Consider the following 16,988-nt stretch of genomic DNA (forward strand, 5'->3'; position numbering starts at 1 on the left):
GTTGGCTCAGGCTGAATTCTGTGTTTGAGATAGTGGAAGAAAACATGCAATAGTTCATAAATTCATTCCAATCTATTTGCAATTTAATCTCCTCATGACTGCTAGCAAATAGGAATAGAAAATAAAAGGCATTCCATTTTATAGCATCCTTTTCACGGATATGCAGCTTTTCAGCATTAATGTTTTGTGTGTCGTGAGAGTTCAGTTTTGATCTTGAACCAGTAGAGAAAATGCCCTTGAACATCTTCATGTGCTGTTGATTCCTGGAACGTCTGGCCCTAAGAACATGGGGCACCTCCTGTTTCTAATGAGCCTGTGTCTGCATGGAGGTATTGGAAAAGTTAATTAAAGGTGCAGTGCACATTAATTAAAGTTTGTTAAACTCTGGTGCCCATGACTTTATTAGCTAATGGAGTGGCCTGAGGTCAAGGTAATTTAATCCAAGACTTTAAAGGTAAAGTACCCTGTTGACAGACACCACAACCAAGAAAATGTTTGTAAATGTGTCATGAATTCACTCTTGAGGACAAATCCCTTTGTCAGATGCAGAATGGAGAAGTAAAATCGGCAAGGGCAGTGCTGGAATTCTCTTTCAGGGAGTTCTAGTTTGATCTGTTTTAAGGTCTGTATCATGTCAGTCTTCATCTGGAAAGATGAAGCCTTTTGTTTCTGGATTGTAATTAATGCTCGGATTTTAGGCACTAATAGTAGCCAGCGGGGAGAGGAAGTTGGGAGGGGGAGTAGGATAGGGTAGCCTTGTCTTAGTGCAGCCCATACTGAATTGCTGGGTCAGAGAGGAAGCAAGCTCACTGCCAAAATGGTGTATATTTCTCCCCCCCCCCCCCCTCCCCGTCTTTGGTAACTCGTGGAGTTCTCAGGCATATTCTGAGCCTTCTCTGGTGTCCTGCTATCAAATCCACACTTGTGAAAACATGACTTTTGCTGTTGTGATGTTTGTATTGTGTGAACGTTTCAGGAGGGATGCAGAGATTGCTGACTGCACTGCAAGAGAAACACAGTGTGGAAGACCCACTGTTTACAGAGCACTATCCTGGTGGTGTACGGGTCTGAAAAGAGCTGTGCTGGTTTTACAAACGTTCAGTTTGCACGTGTTGATGTGAATCGCTTTCCCATCAGGAGTGTAGGCTCCTGAGTGGTTAAAATAAAGAACATTCTTGCTGACTGCATGGACTTCTGTCGACTGAGTGCACTACTGCAGTACTGTGGTGTAGGCAGACACTACGTCACGTTGATATCTTTGTTTAGCTTGTCTGTGCTTTATCATGTTGCCTAACAGTTTTAATAGAAAAGGGAGGGGGGGAAGAGACCAGTATGAATACTTGTAAGTAGAAGTATCTGAAAGCAGCAGATCTGGAGTGCCTTACACCAGCTGCACACTGAAACAAAGAGAAGTATTGAGAGAGGCACAATAAATGTGTTTGCTATCTCTGCTTTCAGCCGCAGTGCAGACTCAAGCCGTCACAGTAATGAATTTTGAAGCCTGGAGTTTGGACTCCGGGAATTTTATAAAACACAGTTGTTTTATCAGAGCGTTGTCTTGCCAGCTGTATGATGCGAGTCTGGTTACCATGGAGTGTGGTCAGTTGGAGGAGACAAATGGAGTCAGTAAAGCAGCATTCTGTGTGGTAAGCTCTGCTGTGGTTTCGCCCTCTGGTTTAAATTCAAGTTTGGTAAGCAGGAAAGTAGTGGGGGAGAGAAGTTGCCTTTTTATTTAAATAAAAAGCAGTTTTGGCCTTAATCAAACATACAGGCCACATGAAAACTCATGGTGCAGTACAAATGTGCAGTTTATACCCGTAAACAACACAGGGATAGTTTTCCTCTTGATCTTGCCCTGTCATCTGGACTCTCTTGTTTGCTATTGTTCTCTGCTTGCCTGATGTCTGCAGGGTGGGCTGTACAAGATACTGAACACTGGCCACTTGTATCTTCTTATGAGGAGGTGCTCAGTTCTTCTTGCCTGTCCTGTAAGAGACTGAGGATGTAAGAGCTCTTGCTGCTCCTGCCTGCTCACCGCTGCCATCTGTTTGAAGCTTTGTTATTTAGATTAATTGTGGCCAAATGGCCCTGGGGTGCTGCGGAAACACTGGGCAGTTTGGTGTGGTTACCTGAAGGCACTGGTATCCCCTGCATAATTACCATGTTTCCATACAATGAGGACAGTGTATTACCAAATTCGACAGGCTTTAATTTGAAGCCATTTCTTTCTTTGCTAGATTTCTTTTGAATGGATTTCTTGAATTCCAACATAAAATAGCGATAGCACTTTTACTAGAGTTTGTGCTCAATCTGGGTATTAATACAGAATCATAGAATCTCAGCTTGGAAGGGGCCTCAAGGGTCATCTGGCTCAGCCTTTCTAGGCACAGCATGACCTAGACTAGATGGGCCAGCACCCTGTCCAGCCCAGTCTCAAAAGTGCCCAGCGTTGAGGAACCCACCACTTCCCTGGGGAGCTGATTCCAATGGCTGATTGTTCTCTTTGTGAAAAACTGTCCTCTTGTGTCCAGTCAGAATCTTCCCAGAAGAATATCTATAGATGGTGGTGTTACCATGCATAGAGTAAGATGAATGTGTATTTTTAATTTATTCTGTATTATTTTTAAGGACACACACACACCCATTGAGGTAACTGTATAGAATCAGGCTTCTGAGAAAGGGAAAGGTTTCTAACAGCATGTAAAGCTATTTTGTCTCTTGTAAACACCAGTGTTAGCTTTACATGGGTGTTTAAATTGCGTGTGTTCCCATGAAGAATTGCTCAGAAATCAGTTGGAGTTAAGCGCCTACATGGAATCTGTGATTCCTGTAATAGAATTTTGTGTTTGAGCCTTCAGAAGTGATCCGAGGTCCTGCAGAGAGAAGTGTGGTTGCATGCAGGTGGGATGAAAGTATCGCAGACCGTAATTGATCAAAAGTTTTATCTTTTGACATTGGTATTAACTTATTTTTGTCAAAGATGGAAGTGAGAGAGGTCCGTCACTAGAGAGAAACTGGTATAATGTGGTTTACATCTGGAGTTTGAACACTGTGTAGGTGGAGGGTTCTCCTGGCAAAGGCTGAAGACAATATTCAGAAGTTTTACTGATACAAAGATGATTTCATGAGAGGTCTTTTTGCTTAAAGCTTCTCTGGTGACAGTGGGGCAGTTGTGGGGCTTCCCATGTAACACTTTGGGTGTTAGGAACAGGAGGGGGGCTGGACGTCTGCCTTGGAGCATTTGCAGTAGAGCGCAGTTTTTACTATTTAAAGCTGAGATGGAAAGTTCCTATTTAGATTTGGTGCCAGAGTCTTTAATAGAAATCGTGAATTGTGGTGTATTATAGGTCAGTGTATATTTGCTAGTTTATATTATGCTGACTAAATTGGCAAAATGCTTATTTTTACTGGTAAACATTCAGGAGGTTTTCTCCTCACTCGTTCCTTTTCCAACAAAACACTGTTTGTCGTGTGTGGAATTAGGGCAGCATTTTATAAATCATCTGTCATGGCGATGATGTGAAAATGTGTGGTGGCATACAAAGATTTCCATTGTCAGGTACTGCAGATGGAGTTAACTTGATCCTAATTTTAGCTCTGGAAATTACGGCCATGTAGAAAACAAAATGTGTCTGGCAGTGTAGGAAAAATACAAATTCTGAACTCTAGCAAAAGTGGCTATTTCAGGGGTATTACCAGAACAGGTAACCCTGGTTAATTCAGCTCCTCTCCAGCCCCCTTATGAAGTCCTAAAAGCGTTGTTTTAACATCTTTGAATCCCCATGAGGTCTAAATGCGAGCTGTGGCTGTAAGGATGTTGTAGTCAAGTCCATAGCTGCTGGTGAAGCAGCATTGTGCTTTAGTGAGACGTTTAATCGAAATGGGAAAAGTCCTGTGTGCTTAGCAATGAGATGGGATGTGTTTTTGTGCAAGCTCGTTGTATCAGTTCTGGAATTATTCATACACAGCTCCCGCATGCTGTGAGTGGCACTTTCTGGTAAGTGTAGATTTATATACAGTTTATAATCTCCCCAGTACTCTACCACCAGTCTACCTAGCTGAATATTAGCATTCTCATAGTGAAATGTTGCCATTCTTAATGCTGAAGAATTGTGCTGTTCTGTTCATTGCTCCAAACATAGTTTAAAAGTATAGGGAAGGATGTTTAAGGAGAAACTTAAAAATCTACATCAGCAAGTTCCAGTTTTCTCCCTAGTTTTTACCTTGCACAGTTATATACCAGAGAAGCTTGGTTTGGACAGCATTTCACAAAAGGAATCATTTGAACGTTTATTCGGTTTTAGATCTTGAATATTTGGCATCAGTGTGATCTGTAGCCCTGGAATTTATAACCACAACCATAAGAAAAGGAACAAAGCTTATTTCAGTGCGAACAGTCATGCTTTGCAGAATGAGGTAATGAAAGTTCAGTGCTGGAGCTGCAGCTTGTAAGAAGGAATGCTTCTGAATAAAACTGCTGTTGGAAAGCTGCGTTAGCTCAGCTTTTCAGATTATCTGGGGTGAGTTGACCCCTCTCTTATTACCTTTTGGGAACTGTTTATTCCAGCATTAAACAGTGGAGTATGGTTTATGATACTTTATTTATCTTACAGCCATGTTAAATGTGCCTGTGCAGACCTGATGTCTGTTTGGGAGAGTTTTGTGCGAGAATGTGTTCAGAGAGCATATTGGTTTACCTCTCTTCTCCCTGTTGTGTTCATTCTTACTTGTCTTCTTCCTGCAGGTGAAGCAGCCCTAAGAGGTGAGCCCAGAATGCAGTCCCTTCCAGTGTCCTCCGTTCTAACCAACCATCGAACAGGCCCTCCTCCTATCAGCCCCAACAAGAGAAAGCTCAGCATGGACCAAGGGGACGACGAGCTAGACTGTGAAAATGACCACGTTTCTAAAATGAGTCGAATGTTCAACCCCCATCTGTAAGTGTCTGGCTTCTGTTTCCTCTGCTTCACAGAATGTAATGCTATCCTCTTCATCTCGGTGTGTGCTAAAATCATACTACATCCAAAACTTTGGGCTAGGTTTTTCCTTTGTTCCAGTCTGGAAGATGTGCACAAAGACTAGTGTGATTAGGTGGGTCATCTTGTTTTCTTTTGTTCTCATACCGCATGAGGTAACAGGAATTAGCTCAGCTTAACTATTTATAGTAAAATGTACGTATTCACCTCGTGATTTCCAAAGTATTGTTCCCTTGTTCTGCGTAATGTGCTCCTTTCACTTCCCCTGATTCTGAGCTCTGCACTCTCTGCTGGTGGGGGTGGTGAGGCAGGAGGAGGAGAAACAGAAGTGCTTTGCATTTTTTTGAGGCCAGGATTGTAAGCCAGCTGCTCTGTAGTCTGCCTTGACAGCTGGGTAAGCTGCAGTTGTTGCTAAACATTACTTAAAGGATCGTGCCTCAGCTCTGACAGTCAGATGTGGAATTTTTCCTACAGGTAAGGTGTAGATGAGTTAGGTGCCTGTGTTGGGTAATCATCAAATGCCATTCTTGCTCTGTTCTCATTCCTGGGAATGCAAGTCTGCTTGGCATGAAGTACAGGCTTAGAGAATTCCTTTCATTCTCGACTGGAGGAAGTGATTGGAGCAGTTCAGCAGTCCAGGGCTGCCTGATAGCTGTGTGCCTTCCCCTGCTGCCTCAGCTCCTGCAGCCTCGGCATTCCTCGCATTCCATGCTGCTGTGGACTGTTGTGTTCAGTCATAAGATGCGGACAGAGGTATTTAGCCTCAAATAAATCACCACAGTGTTAGTCAGAGGCTGGGCCTGTAGTCTGGAGTCTTGGAATTTGTTACAAATCAGGAATCCAGCACTGAAGTAATGCAAAACAATAGAAGCTCACAAGCAGAGGGGAGACTTCTCATTTACAGCATACCTTGTTCTTTCTCCTAAAAACTTAACTATTTATAGCCCTTCTCTGGAGCTGAGAACGCTGGTGTTGGAAAGAACTCTGTGCTGCATTTCTGTGGCGTACACACATGACAAAGAAATCTATGGCATTTTTGAGTTGGTGTGTTTGGATTGTGGGAAAAGGTGTTATTTTCTTTAGAACCCAATTGCTGATGACGGAATCAAGCACAGCTGGCAGTTATGTACATTATATCACTTTATACAGTGGTTGCCATAAAAATAATAAAGTATGACCCAGCAGACTCATGTGTGACTGATGTCCAAACCTAAAAGAGAGGGGCAGTTAGTTACTGTATGTCATTCCCTCAGGTGTATTTGAAAGCTCTCTGTTTTCTAGTATGGAATGTTTTTACCCGGTAGATTCTGTGATTTTTATATATGAAATGCGCATCTTTTCTTCTTTTAATGAAAAGCACTGGTTGTCTGCCCAGTGTTCATGTGATGGGACTTAGCTGATTTCAGTTAAACCTGCACGTGAATCCTGATCTGAAATAGCATATGTGAGGCCATCTTTTTCCTGCTTTATTTTGTAAGTTTGATCTGGCCGTATGAAAATACACTTTCAATTGAATATTGCAAAACCTCAGACTTCTGTGATGAAGCTGAAATAACTGAATATCAGTGGATTTCAGATACAAGGAAAGTTCCTGTATGTTCTTTGATTTTTACTCCCACTTCCCTGCCACCACCACTAATGAGGTTACTTTTTCAAATGGTTTTCATATTTTCCCTCTTTCAGATGAGGATGTTCTGGCTTAACAATAGAAATGAACTACTCAAACTGTGTGCAGCTGTCCTAAAAATGTGTGTTGGGCATGGGGAGTGTGTTGTAGAAGCTTGACTTGTTTACACTAAAGGCAAGGCAGTAGATTTGGGGAAATAAATACTTAATGGAACAGAATAATGGCAGCCCCACTGTAGTGACTTGGAGGTCTAGAAGTGTAAGTTTGATAACATTCGGTTTAGAGATCCAGCTCCATAAGGGACGTGGAGATGGCACGATACCTTCACTGGTAGCAAAGGCATGTTGTGTGATTTGGACTGTAAAGGTGAAGTTTAGAGTCTGCATTTTGAACTTTCCAGGACAAAGTCACAGAGAACATAGGATGAATGAGTTGGTGCCACACAAACTGGGCACAGCTGCCCCGGTCAGTGCTAGGGCTACATCTTTGCCATGTAGTGGTGTTTAAATGTCCAGGTGGGCAGATCTTTTTCACTTGGAAGACAAGGTTTTATCACCGCAAGCAGCTCCTGTTCAGATATTTGGGTCTGTGATGATGTTGGTAGAACTGTGAAGCAGTTTGTATTAATTGTCCACCAGCACTTTATGGACATTGGACAGGGCAGGAGCTGTGTGCTGTGGCTCATTGTAAATGGTAGAACATTGTAAATGGTAGAACCTTTTGTTAGCAATTGGATGTTAAGTCTTAGGTGCCAGCACCCTAGCATCTCGGTGGGAATAAAGCCATTTCAGTGCTTTGGGAGCGTGATGAGCAATCCAGTGATGCCAGCCTTTAGCTTGGGAACGGAATGCATCGAGATAGGCACTGCTCAGGTGTCACTCCCAGTGCATCGTCTTTGATTTGTACTGGGGTATGTTTACTTCTGTCATGGAAAACACAACTGTTGGGTACAGTCTCAGGAGCAGAGTGAATCAAATGGCCTGGCAGTCCTCCTGGGTTTGTAAAGATGTCATGGAATTCCTTTGCAGAGAACAATTTATCAAAGGCTCTGTTTTTTTCAGGGGAGATAATTCTCAGCTGTAGGATAATAAAATACCCTTGAGACCTTGTGGATGACTTTTAATAAGTCAGTATGTGAGGCCTGCCTGCCTCACAGCAGCATACAGGCTCTGTTTATACAGCTTCTGTGTTTTCATGGCCATAGAGATTACATCCATAGCTCCTTACTTGGGAAAAGGAATGCTTCCACCCCAACTTAAACCCCAGCTATTGTCATATGAAACTGCTTTATTTGCATTTAACACTTTCTTGTGTGTCCCTCTGATGTTTTACTTAAAATGCATTGGCTAAAGTAAAATCTCGTTGAAGTAAAATGTGCTTTTTTTTACCATACTTTTATGTTCTGGTGCTTTGTAAAGAAGCAGCGCACTTACTGTAAGCCTTGAGTTGAAACATGCCTTTCTTTTGATGTGTGTAACTTCACTGAAGTCGCCTTGTTTTACAGAAGAGCAGTTCGGGGGGTGATTTGTTTTCCCCTTTGCTCTGTGGAGCTGCAGACAAAGGGCTGTGGGCTGACATCGGCCAGTCTGTGGCTGTAAGAGTCCTGCTGGGGGCCCTGTGTTACCGGGGAGCAGCGGCGGGCTGGGTGTTGTGGAGGAATGGCACTGGGCTTGTTTAGCTGCTCTGGTTTCGAGTAGGGAGTAGCAGATACACAGCTCTTAACTGCTCTTAGCTAGGGACAGTTACAGCTAATAGCACAGAATCATGGACTCTCAGACTGGTGTGGTTTGGAAGGAACCTTATGAGGCCATCCAGCTCCAACCCCTGCCATGGGCAGGGACACTTCCACTGGAGCAGCTTGTTCCAAGCCCCTGTGTCCAACCTGGCCTTGAGCACTGCCAGGGATGGGGCAGCCACAGCTTCTCTGGGCACCCTGTGCCAGCGCCTCAGCACCCTCACAGGGAAGAGCTTCTGCCTAAGAGCTCAGCTCAGTCTCCCCTCTGGCAGGTTCAAGCCATTCCCCTTGGCCTGTCCCTACAGGCCCTTCTGAAAAGCCAAAGAATTTGGCTTTTTCTTGTAATAAAAGCAGGGTCTACAAATCAGAAAGGTAGTTCAGTGTTTATCGTGTAAGATGTTTAGTTTGAAATGTACCCATATATCAGACCCAGACACTTCTGATGCACATTCTGGGTTTTGTCTTTGCTTTTATTACAGTGACCAATCTTGGCAAACCTGATCCATAAAGCTGAGCTTGATTCCTGGAGTTTGGAAGCTGCCGTATATTATAAGGCTTTTACCATGACTATTCAGTGGAGTTTGCTTGCTTTAATGACACTGTCTGAGAAATTATCCTGACATCTTTTTAAAAAAATCTGCCCTAAACCCTATGGAAAGTTCCCTGGACTGGCAGACCATGGGGTAATTCAGGTTGGAACAGGCTTCAGGAGACCTCTTCATCCAACTTCCTGCTCAAAGCAGGGTCAGCTCTGTCCTCTTCAAGCTTGTAGTGGCTCAAAGCAATGAATTTTGAGTTAAGATCTGAAGGACTCTATCCCCCTCCTTTCTGTCCTCCCTGACCCTGGCTGAGGTGCCAGGTGGAAGTGTCTTGTGGAGCACCAGGTCCCTGCTGTGGTGGAGGCTGGCTCCGGCTTCAGGCAGGGCTCAGAAAGATTTAGAACTGGGTTGCAGATGTAATGTGGCAGTTTTCGAATAGCTCTTTGCTGTAACTACTGCTTTTTGGATTCCAAGCTCCGTGGGGGATTAAGAAACATGTTTACACTGGCTTCTTATTGTGACAAATTGGAATTGGAAAAAAAGAAAACCCCAACACACAGAGCTCAGAACACCCAAGAGGTCTCCCATTTGCTTGCACGCATCTTCACTCAGTTCTTTTGGCACAGATATGCCTTTGAAGTGTTTTAGGATTAACCTGGTGTTTGCAAAGCAGTCCTGGTGAAGCTGATAGTCCTCCCTATTGCCTGTGAAGTTGTTACAGTGTGCCTCCTGTCGATGACTGGGCAAAGGAGCAGGGTTGGAACTGCTTTTCCCATGTTTTCTTCTTTCCATGTATACATTGTTTGAATGCTGGACCAAATCAGATACATTTTCTTGTTTATTAGTGGAGATCCCGCCACACAAATAGTGTTAAATTGTTTCAAACACATACACATTAAATTGAACCTTCAGAGGCAGGCTTGAAAGAGCAAATGTATCTGAGTTAATGTTTAACACCAAGTTTTGCAGAAGTTCTCATCCAAGGTAGAATTTCAGAAAGCACTCGAGTCCCTTTTAGTTCAGGAGGGGGTAGGCAAACACATGTGCACTGGTTGTTAGGAACGGTTTCAGGGCTAAAAGTTGATGGATAGCTTATCGGTCTTTCCCCAAAGGACCCTATCTGTAAGAATATGGGTATATGTTTGAGTACTTGAAAAGTCAGGCAATATTAGCTCAGGTGTCTCCTCTTGCCAGCAGCAGGGGTTTGTTAGCTAGCTCCAACCAACATTGAACACCAATCCAAAGTCTGATAGCTAAGCAAGAGAACCAGTAAGATTTAGAGACACATTCTAGATGTATGTCCTAACCATATGGAAACCAGGGTTTAATCTCACTTCTCATTTAACCATTTTCCCAGATGTTTCCTGCAGTTCGACAGATGTACCATTTACTAGAAAGTTGCGCTCTTGAGAATTAGAATGTTATGGACACGGTTGCTATAGACAATGGCTCTGTAAGGATAAGATTTGGAATAAAACATTACATTAATTTCTGGTTGAATAAGTAAGTTTTTTCCCCAGACTGAAAGCTCTGGCCTGGGCAGTCTCCTTTCATTTTCTCTCATGTTGTAATGCACTACACAAACACCCAGCTGGCTTTAACTCATTCCTGCAGCATTGCTGAGTGCTGACTGGACAAATGGCATTATTTCTCAGTGTTGAAAGGTGAATAGTATTCCTCTGGCTATTTCTAGCTGTACCTAAGTCGAGTCACCTTTATGTTTCATGTAGAGCTCTGCCAGTGCTGGCAGAGCTCGATATGAAACATAAAAGTGACATTTCCATTGTGCAGCATGGCCACCCTGCAGAAAGCAGGATCTGACCGTCAGTTAACAGGGTTTCATCCCTCATGTTGGGTGGCTGGAACACAGAATGCCTGATTGGAAAGAAAGAGGGGGGTGGGATGAGTTCAGTTTAGCCATGAGAAAAACCTCCCGAAACATCTGGGGAGAAGTCTTGGTGCGCTGCAATTACTGTTCCACATAGTCTTTAACGTGGCACAGATCTGCAGTTCCTGTAGGTAATGGAATGGTTGCATACTGGAGTCAAGTTAAGATTGAGTCATATATTCCTGTAAAAGTCCTGTCCTAAAAGGCCTTGTCTGTCAGAGCTGTTTGTGGGGTGTGTGTTGGAGCTGCTGTCGGAACCATAAGAAATGATGCTTCATGAATCTGTTTTTAATTAGTAACTTTTAGAATTCATAAATCAGGACTTTTTTTAAGAAGAGGGAGAATTAAAGCCCCCCAAACACTGTTGCTTGTGATTTGCTTTTCTAACTGGAGTCTCGCTTAAACAAGAAGTTGCTCTGAGAGGATACTGCGGATTGCAGAATTCAGTGGTAAACTCGGGCACGTTAACTCCAAAGTGTCCTTTCAAACCCTGCTACTGTTGTGGTCAGTTTGGTTATCAGCTCTTGAAAGGAGCTGGTTTACTTTATTTGTATGAATAGTTGTACAAGATAGAATGAAGCTGTTACTGTATTTATAGTGCTTCCAGGGGTTTAGGTAATTCAGATTTTATTAGCAATTACAGTTTCAATACACTTTTAGTGAAATCTTTATTTTATAAAACAGCCCATGAAAAGAAATCTGATCAGCTAATACTACATTGTGTATCTGATGGATAGAGACCATCATTTGTAGGCTTTCATGATCCAGGCCCTTTTCCCTGGGTGATTCTTTCTCATAAGAACCATTGAACCTGGAAAAAACCGATCATCCCATCTCCTGCCAATCTGACACAGTTAATTCCAGCACTGTGACCTTGTTTCCAGAGACTGGCTTGTGTTGTTAAAGCTCTTAGTAATAAACGTGCCATTCTCAGGTTGTTGGGATCTTTTACTTCCCACGTGATCTATTTGAAGAAAGTGATTCATCAGCTCCTCTACCACAAGATTCTACTTGGTGTGTAGTCTTTTAGGTGACTGAACTAAACAAACTCATGTAAACTTTTGAGAACGTGGGGGGTCACAGATTGACTGAAGCTGGTACTTGCTGTAACAAAAACAGTTCCATGTCAAGCACTGGGTGAGGAAAGAAAATATTTTTCCAAATAACGTGGGAAATTTTGTAAGGAATAATGCAGAAAATACAGTGAGAAAAGGTAACAGCCATTTTTTATTTCCTCTAACAGTTCTGCACAGTTTCACCATTGAGTTTCACCACCTTCAACTTCCCCAGAACCTACAGAGCAGCCTGATGTCCCCTGGTGATATTGAGCACACATGTATGTGGTGAATCTTGTTCCACTAGGACATGCCCTGCTGCTGTCTGGATTTCATGTACGAGCTTTCTCCTGACATTGGCCCATAGTTTTCTCTGTGTGATCATAAATAGTTCTTACAGTATTTTCCAGTGACTCACTAGAAAAGGTTTGTTGCATGTGCCAAGTTTGACTTCAAAAGGATGTTAATATGGCTGAATTATAAAAGCTGCATGTGACCCAGCACATGAATTGGTAGAATGGAAGAGGAAATGTCTGCCAGAGGTGTTTGGGTGGGCTCTGCAAGTTAATCATCTTATAGCTGCGTCTGAATCTTTCCAGTAACCCCCCTGACCTTCCAGCTGCCTTCATGGAAGACTCTGCGCTTCCCTTGTACTGTCAGATTTTCCTCCTTGTTAGAAACTTTAGGGAAAGTTCGCAGTGTCCCTTTAACCTCATTTTCTGTATCATTTGCTTTTCTGGATGTTTTTCCCCTCCAAGCCATTCCAAGTGCCTTTCGTACTTGAAACAGTTCATGCTTCTGCAGGGGTACATTTAGTTTCCATTCCAATGGTGAGTTGCCATTCTAGATGATGATCTGTTTGTTTCAGTATAGGCAGTAGCCTTACTTGCTCTCCAGATGTGGATGTTGGCAGGCTCTGCTCTTTTTCACTGGCTTCATCTGACTTTCTCAGAATAAGACTTTTGTGCCTTCAAGTGCCCAGATATGATGTTGACTTCTGCACAGTTTACCTTCGAGCTAGAAAGGAAACCTTAGTTCTGGGTCCTAACTGGCAGCCATAGCATTGAGTTTCTGGTGTGTGCTGACGCATCTGAGTTTTACAGTTTTACTGAAACTCTCTCCCAAAAAAAGAGGCTCTCTGGAACAGTAGCACCAGCACCTTCTAAAGGCAGACCGCATCCTCTGCTGCAGCTGAAACACTCGCATCTTCTGTCTTTTGGTTTTCACAGTTGGTAGAAACAGTTTTTCACGTCTGTGTTTTTCTAGTGTGTTGTGCTGGCCACTGTTGCTCTTTTGAGAGTTACGGGTAGGAAGCTGGATCAGGCAGATCTTCAGCATTTGGTCACTTCTGTCTCCTTTCCAAGATGGGTGCTGTTCCTGCTCTTAGACAGTAGGTAGAAGAGAGAGGCCAGTGGTGCTGCATTGCAGGTCAGAGGGCCAGAAGGTTTCTTCTCTTTGCCTAATGCAACTGGCAGGAGCCTGAATATTTTTTTGTCCTCAGTCTTTGAAAACTAAATCAGAGCTGATGGGAGTTGTACTGAGCTTGCTGTCCACCTAGATACAGTTAAACACAGCTTCAAAGGGATGAAATGGGCTTGTGTTTACCCTTTAGAAATCAGGGTGCATTTTAGGAAACTTAATATAATTCCTGCAGTGTCCAGTTGCACCAGGTCACTTGTTACTGTGGTAATACTGAAATGCTGGAGCTTTCTCTTGTTCTAGCTCCACTTCTGAGCCATTAGTAGTGATTTTGTTTTCCTAACAGGCTTAATTCATATTTCCAGCTGCCTCAGCAGAATCAATGAGATCACTCAGGGTTTCACATCTTTCCCACGTATTTACTACATGTTAAAATCGAGTTATTTCCATGTCAGGTATGACCTCACGTAAAACCTCTTCAAAATAGTCTTTAAAATAATCCATCAGGTCTACCTCACTAATTGAGAGCTGAACCATAGGGGGGATAGGAGGTGGGCAAGCAGGCAGTGGAAGTGCAGGTCAGAGGCAGTGGGAGAGCAGAGGTTTTAAGTTGACTTGGAGGGTCTGATTTCCCAGCTAACCTGCAGTCTACCTGTTGCAGGGAGGTACCTTTGCCATGCTCCTGGGTTGTACATGTATGTGTTCCAGCAGTGACATAATGTTTCAGTTAATTAATCCCAGAGTTTTCCTTAGGGACAGAACGAGTGATTGCCATTATAAAGCAACCCCTGCTACCTTTTAAACCAACCCTGTGAGTGCTGGAGCAGAGACAGCCAAACACTAAAAAAACACCCTGTGAGAAAAATAAGTAGGATCCGAGCTTGTGTTAATTGATTTTACTGTACATTAGATTTAGATTTCAGTTTTGTGGCTTTGGCTTTTGACTAAGGTCTTACATCATGCGGTTTCTCTTGCGTTCTTTCATACTTGAGACTATTAAGCCTTCAGGAAGGGGAGCTCTTCCGTGTCTGAGTGTGTTTGCTTGGTGCAGGCAGGCAGCAGTGGGACACTCCTTCATGCATTTCACAGCTTAGTAGTAATTTGGTGTTTTTACTCTGTGAAATCTGCCCTCCTGGTTGGTTACATTCACAAGTAACTACCTGGTCCAAGATTTTACCTCGAAAAATCTGGCTTTGGTGAGATAAGAAAGTCTGACCTAGGTTTGTTTATGTGTAAGGTTACCTTATTTCTTGTTAGTTTGTTCTCAGTGGTTTTACTTCGACTTCTCATCTCAAAGGTGTTTCCATTGGCTGTATCACTGAGCTGGAGGAAAACCTTTGTGAATTGAAAAGTCTTAAGGATTCTGGCTAGAGAGGAGTGGGGAGGGCAGGGGAGAACAGGTACATACAGGTGGTGCACATGTACTTATGGCTCTGAAGGAACTGGTGTGAATTAGGGTGCTTAGTGCTCCAGAACCGGCCTGATGCTCAGGCTTGAAATTCCTAAAGAGCAAAAGCTCTTTTCTAGGAAGAGTTAAGTGTGATTATTGGTGGCTGGAGAAGCTTTGAGGCAGTGCTCAGGATCCTGCTCTGGGTGCCTTTGCTGAGCTGCTTCGAGCCTGAGGCAGAAAGTGAAGACTTTGCCACCTGCCTCTTCCCTTGTTAACCACACTTGAAAGGGGGAGAAGTGGAGGATTTGCCAGCTACAGACCTCACTTGAAGAAGGCTTTGTAGCCAGCTGGCTAACAAACTGCTGTTCTGGGCTCCTCCAGAACCCCAGTGCAGGAGGCATAGCTGCCTGGAGAAGGGCGTTAGTGGGAGATCAGTTGTCAGCTTTATCTGCACGTTGGTCTGAACGTGATCTTCAGTTTGTCCAAAAGATTTCCTGCAGGGGGAATATGCTGTACAAATAATGCTTAAATCACAGCAGTGGCAAAAAGGGAAGGGCGTTATCTTTCTCAGGAAACCTGAGAAATCAGATGGGGCAGAAGTGATTCTTGCAAAGGCAAGAATCTCTTGCAGGTTGCCTACTTGAAAGCTGTTTGGGATGGAGTGCTAAGCTGTAAAAGGAAAAGGCTTCTCAAAGTAGCAGGGAAGTGTACAGCTAGTAAAATGGAGAAAGGGTTCTGTATTTAGGTGGCAGCCATTCAAAGCAGATGTGGTTTGAAGAGTGTGTTGGGCTGTTAGGAGGGTTTTTTTCATGTTATGAGTCCTTCAGATAATTGGCTGACACTCAAAGAGCAAACTGCTAATACTTGCAGGTTTTGTTTGGGGTTTTGTAGTGAATTTGGATTATTTAAATAATCCTGAGTAAGGGTTTTTCTCTTTGGAAATACATATTTTGAAATAAGACCTTCAGTACTTGTATTCCCACCTCACAGTAACAGAATCTATGTATACAAGTAGATACTTTTGCAGGAAATTATCCCCATAATGTGGAAAAGATGTTTTATAGTGGTGGGTTGTAAATCCTTAAGTAGTCTGTAACAAAAGCAGCTGTCTTCTTTCAGACCTAAGAGTTTGTGAATAAATAAAGTAAAATATGTTAGAATAGGTACATTATAAAGATGATGAAAATACTTAAACTGTATTTGAATTAGGTTACAGAGATGAAAGTTTGCTCTTAAGCAATATTGTGTGCTGTGTATGTTTAAAGAAAACATCTAACATGGCAATTAAAAGCACTGTAAGTGGATACTTGTTCTTTGTGTGAGTGAAACACACTCCTACAGTACAACCATTCCAAGTTAGAGCTCTATTTCTGCCAAAGGGAGTGTGAAACGTCTGTGATTTCTTCACTTGGAGGTACAGTAATACTTTTGGCATCTGTTCCTTAAGGATCTGCAGGCTGGAAGTGAGTGCAAGCAAAACTGTCCCCTTCAGTGGGCCTCTTTCTTTCCCTTTTCCTTCAGCAGCTGGCAGAGTGAGCCTGTTCCTGTAGGATGAGTGTGAATTACCGCCGCTCTGTGCCGGGGAGCAGAACAGTCACATTCAGAGGTTGCACAGCAAAAACAAAATCCTCAGAACAGTGCATTTGAGCTACCTTTGAACTGGCTCCTGGGGAGGGCTCAAACATGGCTTTCAATTAACAAACAGTATTTAGAACCCCACTGCAGGAGACTTGCAGCTCTCAGTCAGGATGTGTGTGGTTTTGGTATGACATCCATCTGAGCACATGATGCTTGGTAAGTGCTGGAGCCTCGGTTATGATTCACTGGGGAGAGACATGGAAAACAATGTCTGTTTTTCAAATGCTGGAGAAAAAGAATTTAAGGTTGGAATGGCATAGAATTTTACTAGAAGAAGCCTGCAAGCAGCTTGCCTGCCCCTGTCAGCAGGGAAGGAAGGCTGGTAGGCATGGCTGAGGTGACAGTGTCCCAGTGCCTGGCTCGGTGGCTCTCACCACTGTGAATGGAGTGCACTGACATCTTCGCCACAGGAGATGGAGTCCAGAGTTACACATGCTGATCTTTAGGGCAGCGTGGAGCTGGGGGATGGTAATGCTGTTTGGACAGCTGGATTTATTTGTAGCATGTATTTTTAAGTGATTTTTCAAACATGGTCAGAAATCCTTCTTTGTAATTTTCTGCTCTTATGTTTGAACTAAGAGATGCATCTCTGCCCTTGTTCAGTGCGGGGGGATTTGTTAAGATAACTGACTTTAGTGAAATACAGTTCTCTTCAAACAGGCTGTTTTGATTGCCCCTTCAGGCAAAGCATCTAAGATCAAAACAGGAATGGCTTCTCTCAAGT

At 43.2% G+C, this 16,988-nt stretch overlaps 1 protein-coding gene across 2 annotated transcripts in view; it reads left to right on the forward strand.

The window, feature by feature from the left end:
* The window catches only part of VGLL4 (vestigial like family member 4), a 75,915-nt gene that overhangs the window by 47,987 nt on the left and 10,940 nt on the right, over positions 1–16,988 (forward strand). For both annotated transcript variants that reach the window (XM_061357867.1, XM_061357866.1), the window contains one exon: positions 4,745–4,934. In XM_061357867.1, coding sequence (XP_061213851.1) covers positions 4,745–4,934 — 190 coding nt within the window. The remainder of the gene's footprint in view (positions 1–4,744; positions 4,935–16,988) is intronic.

The sequence above is a fragment of the Neopsephotus bourkii genome, unplaced genomic scaffold, assembly GCF_033783945.1.
Source record: "Neopsephotus bourkii isolate Nb327-2 ecotype Australia unplaced genomic scaffold, CSIRO-AGI_Nbou_v1 NB_923, whole genome shotgun sequence".
In the NCBI taxonomy this organism is placed as follows: domain Eukaryota; kingdom Metazoa; phylum Chordata; class Aves; order Psittaciformes; family Psittacidae; genus Neopsephotus; species Neopsephotus bourkii.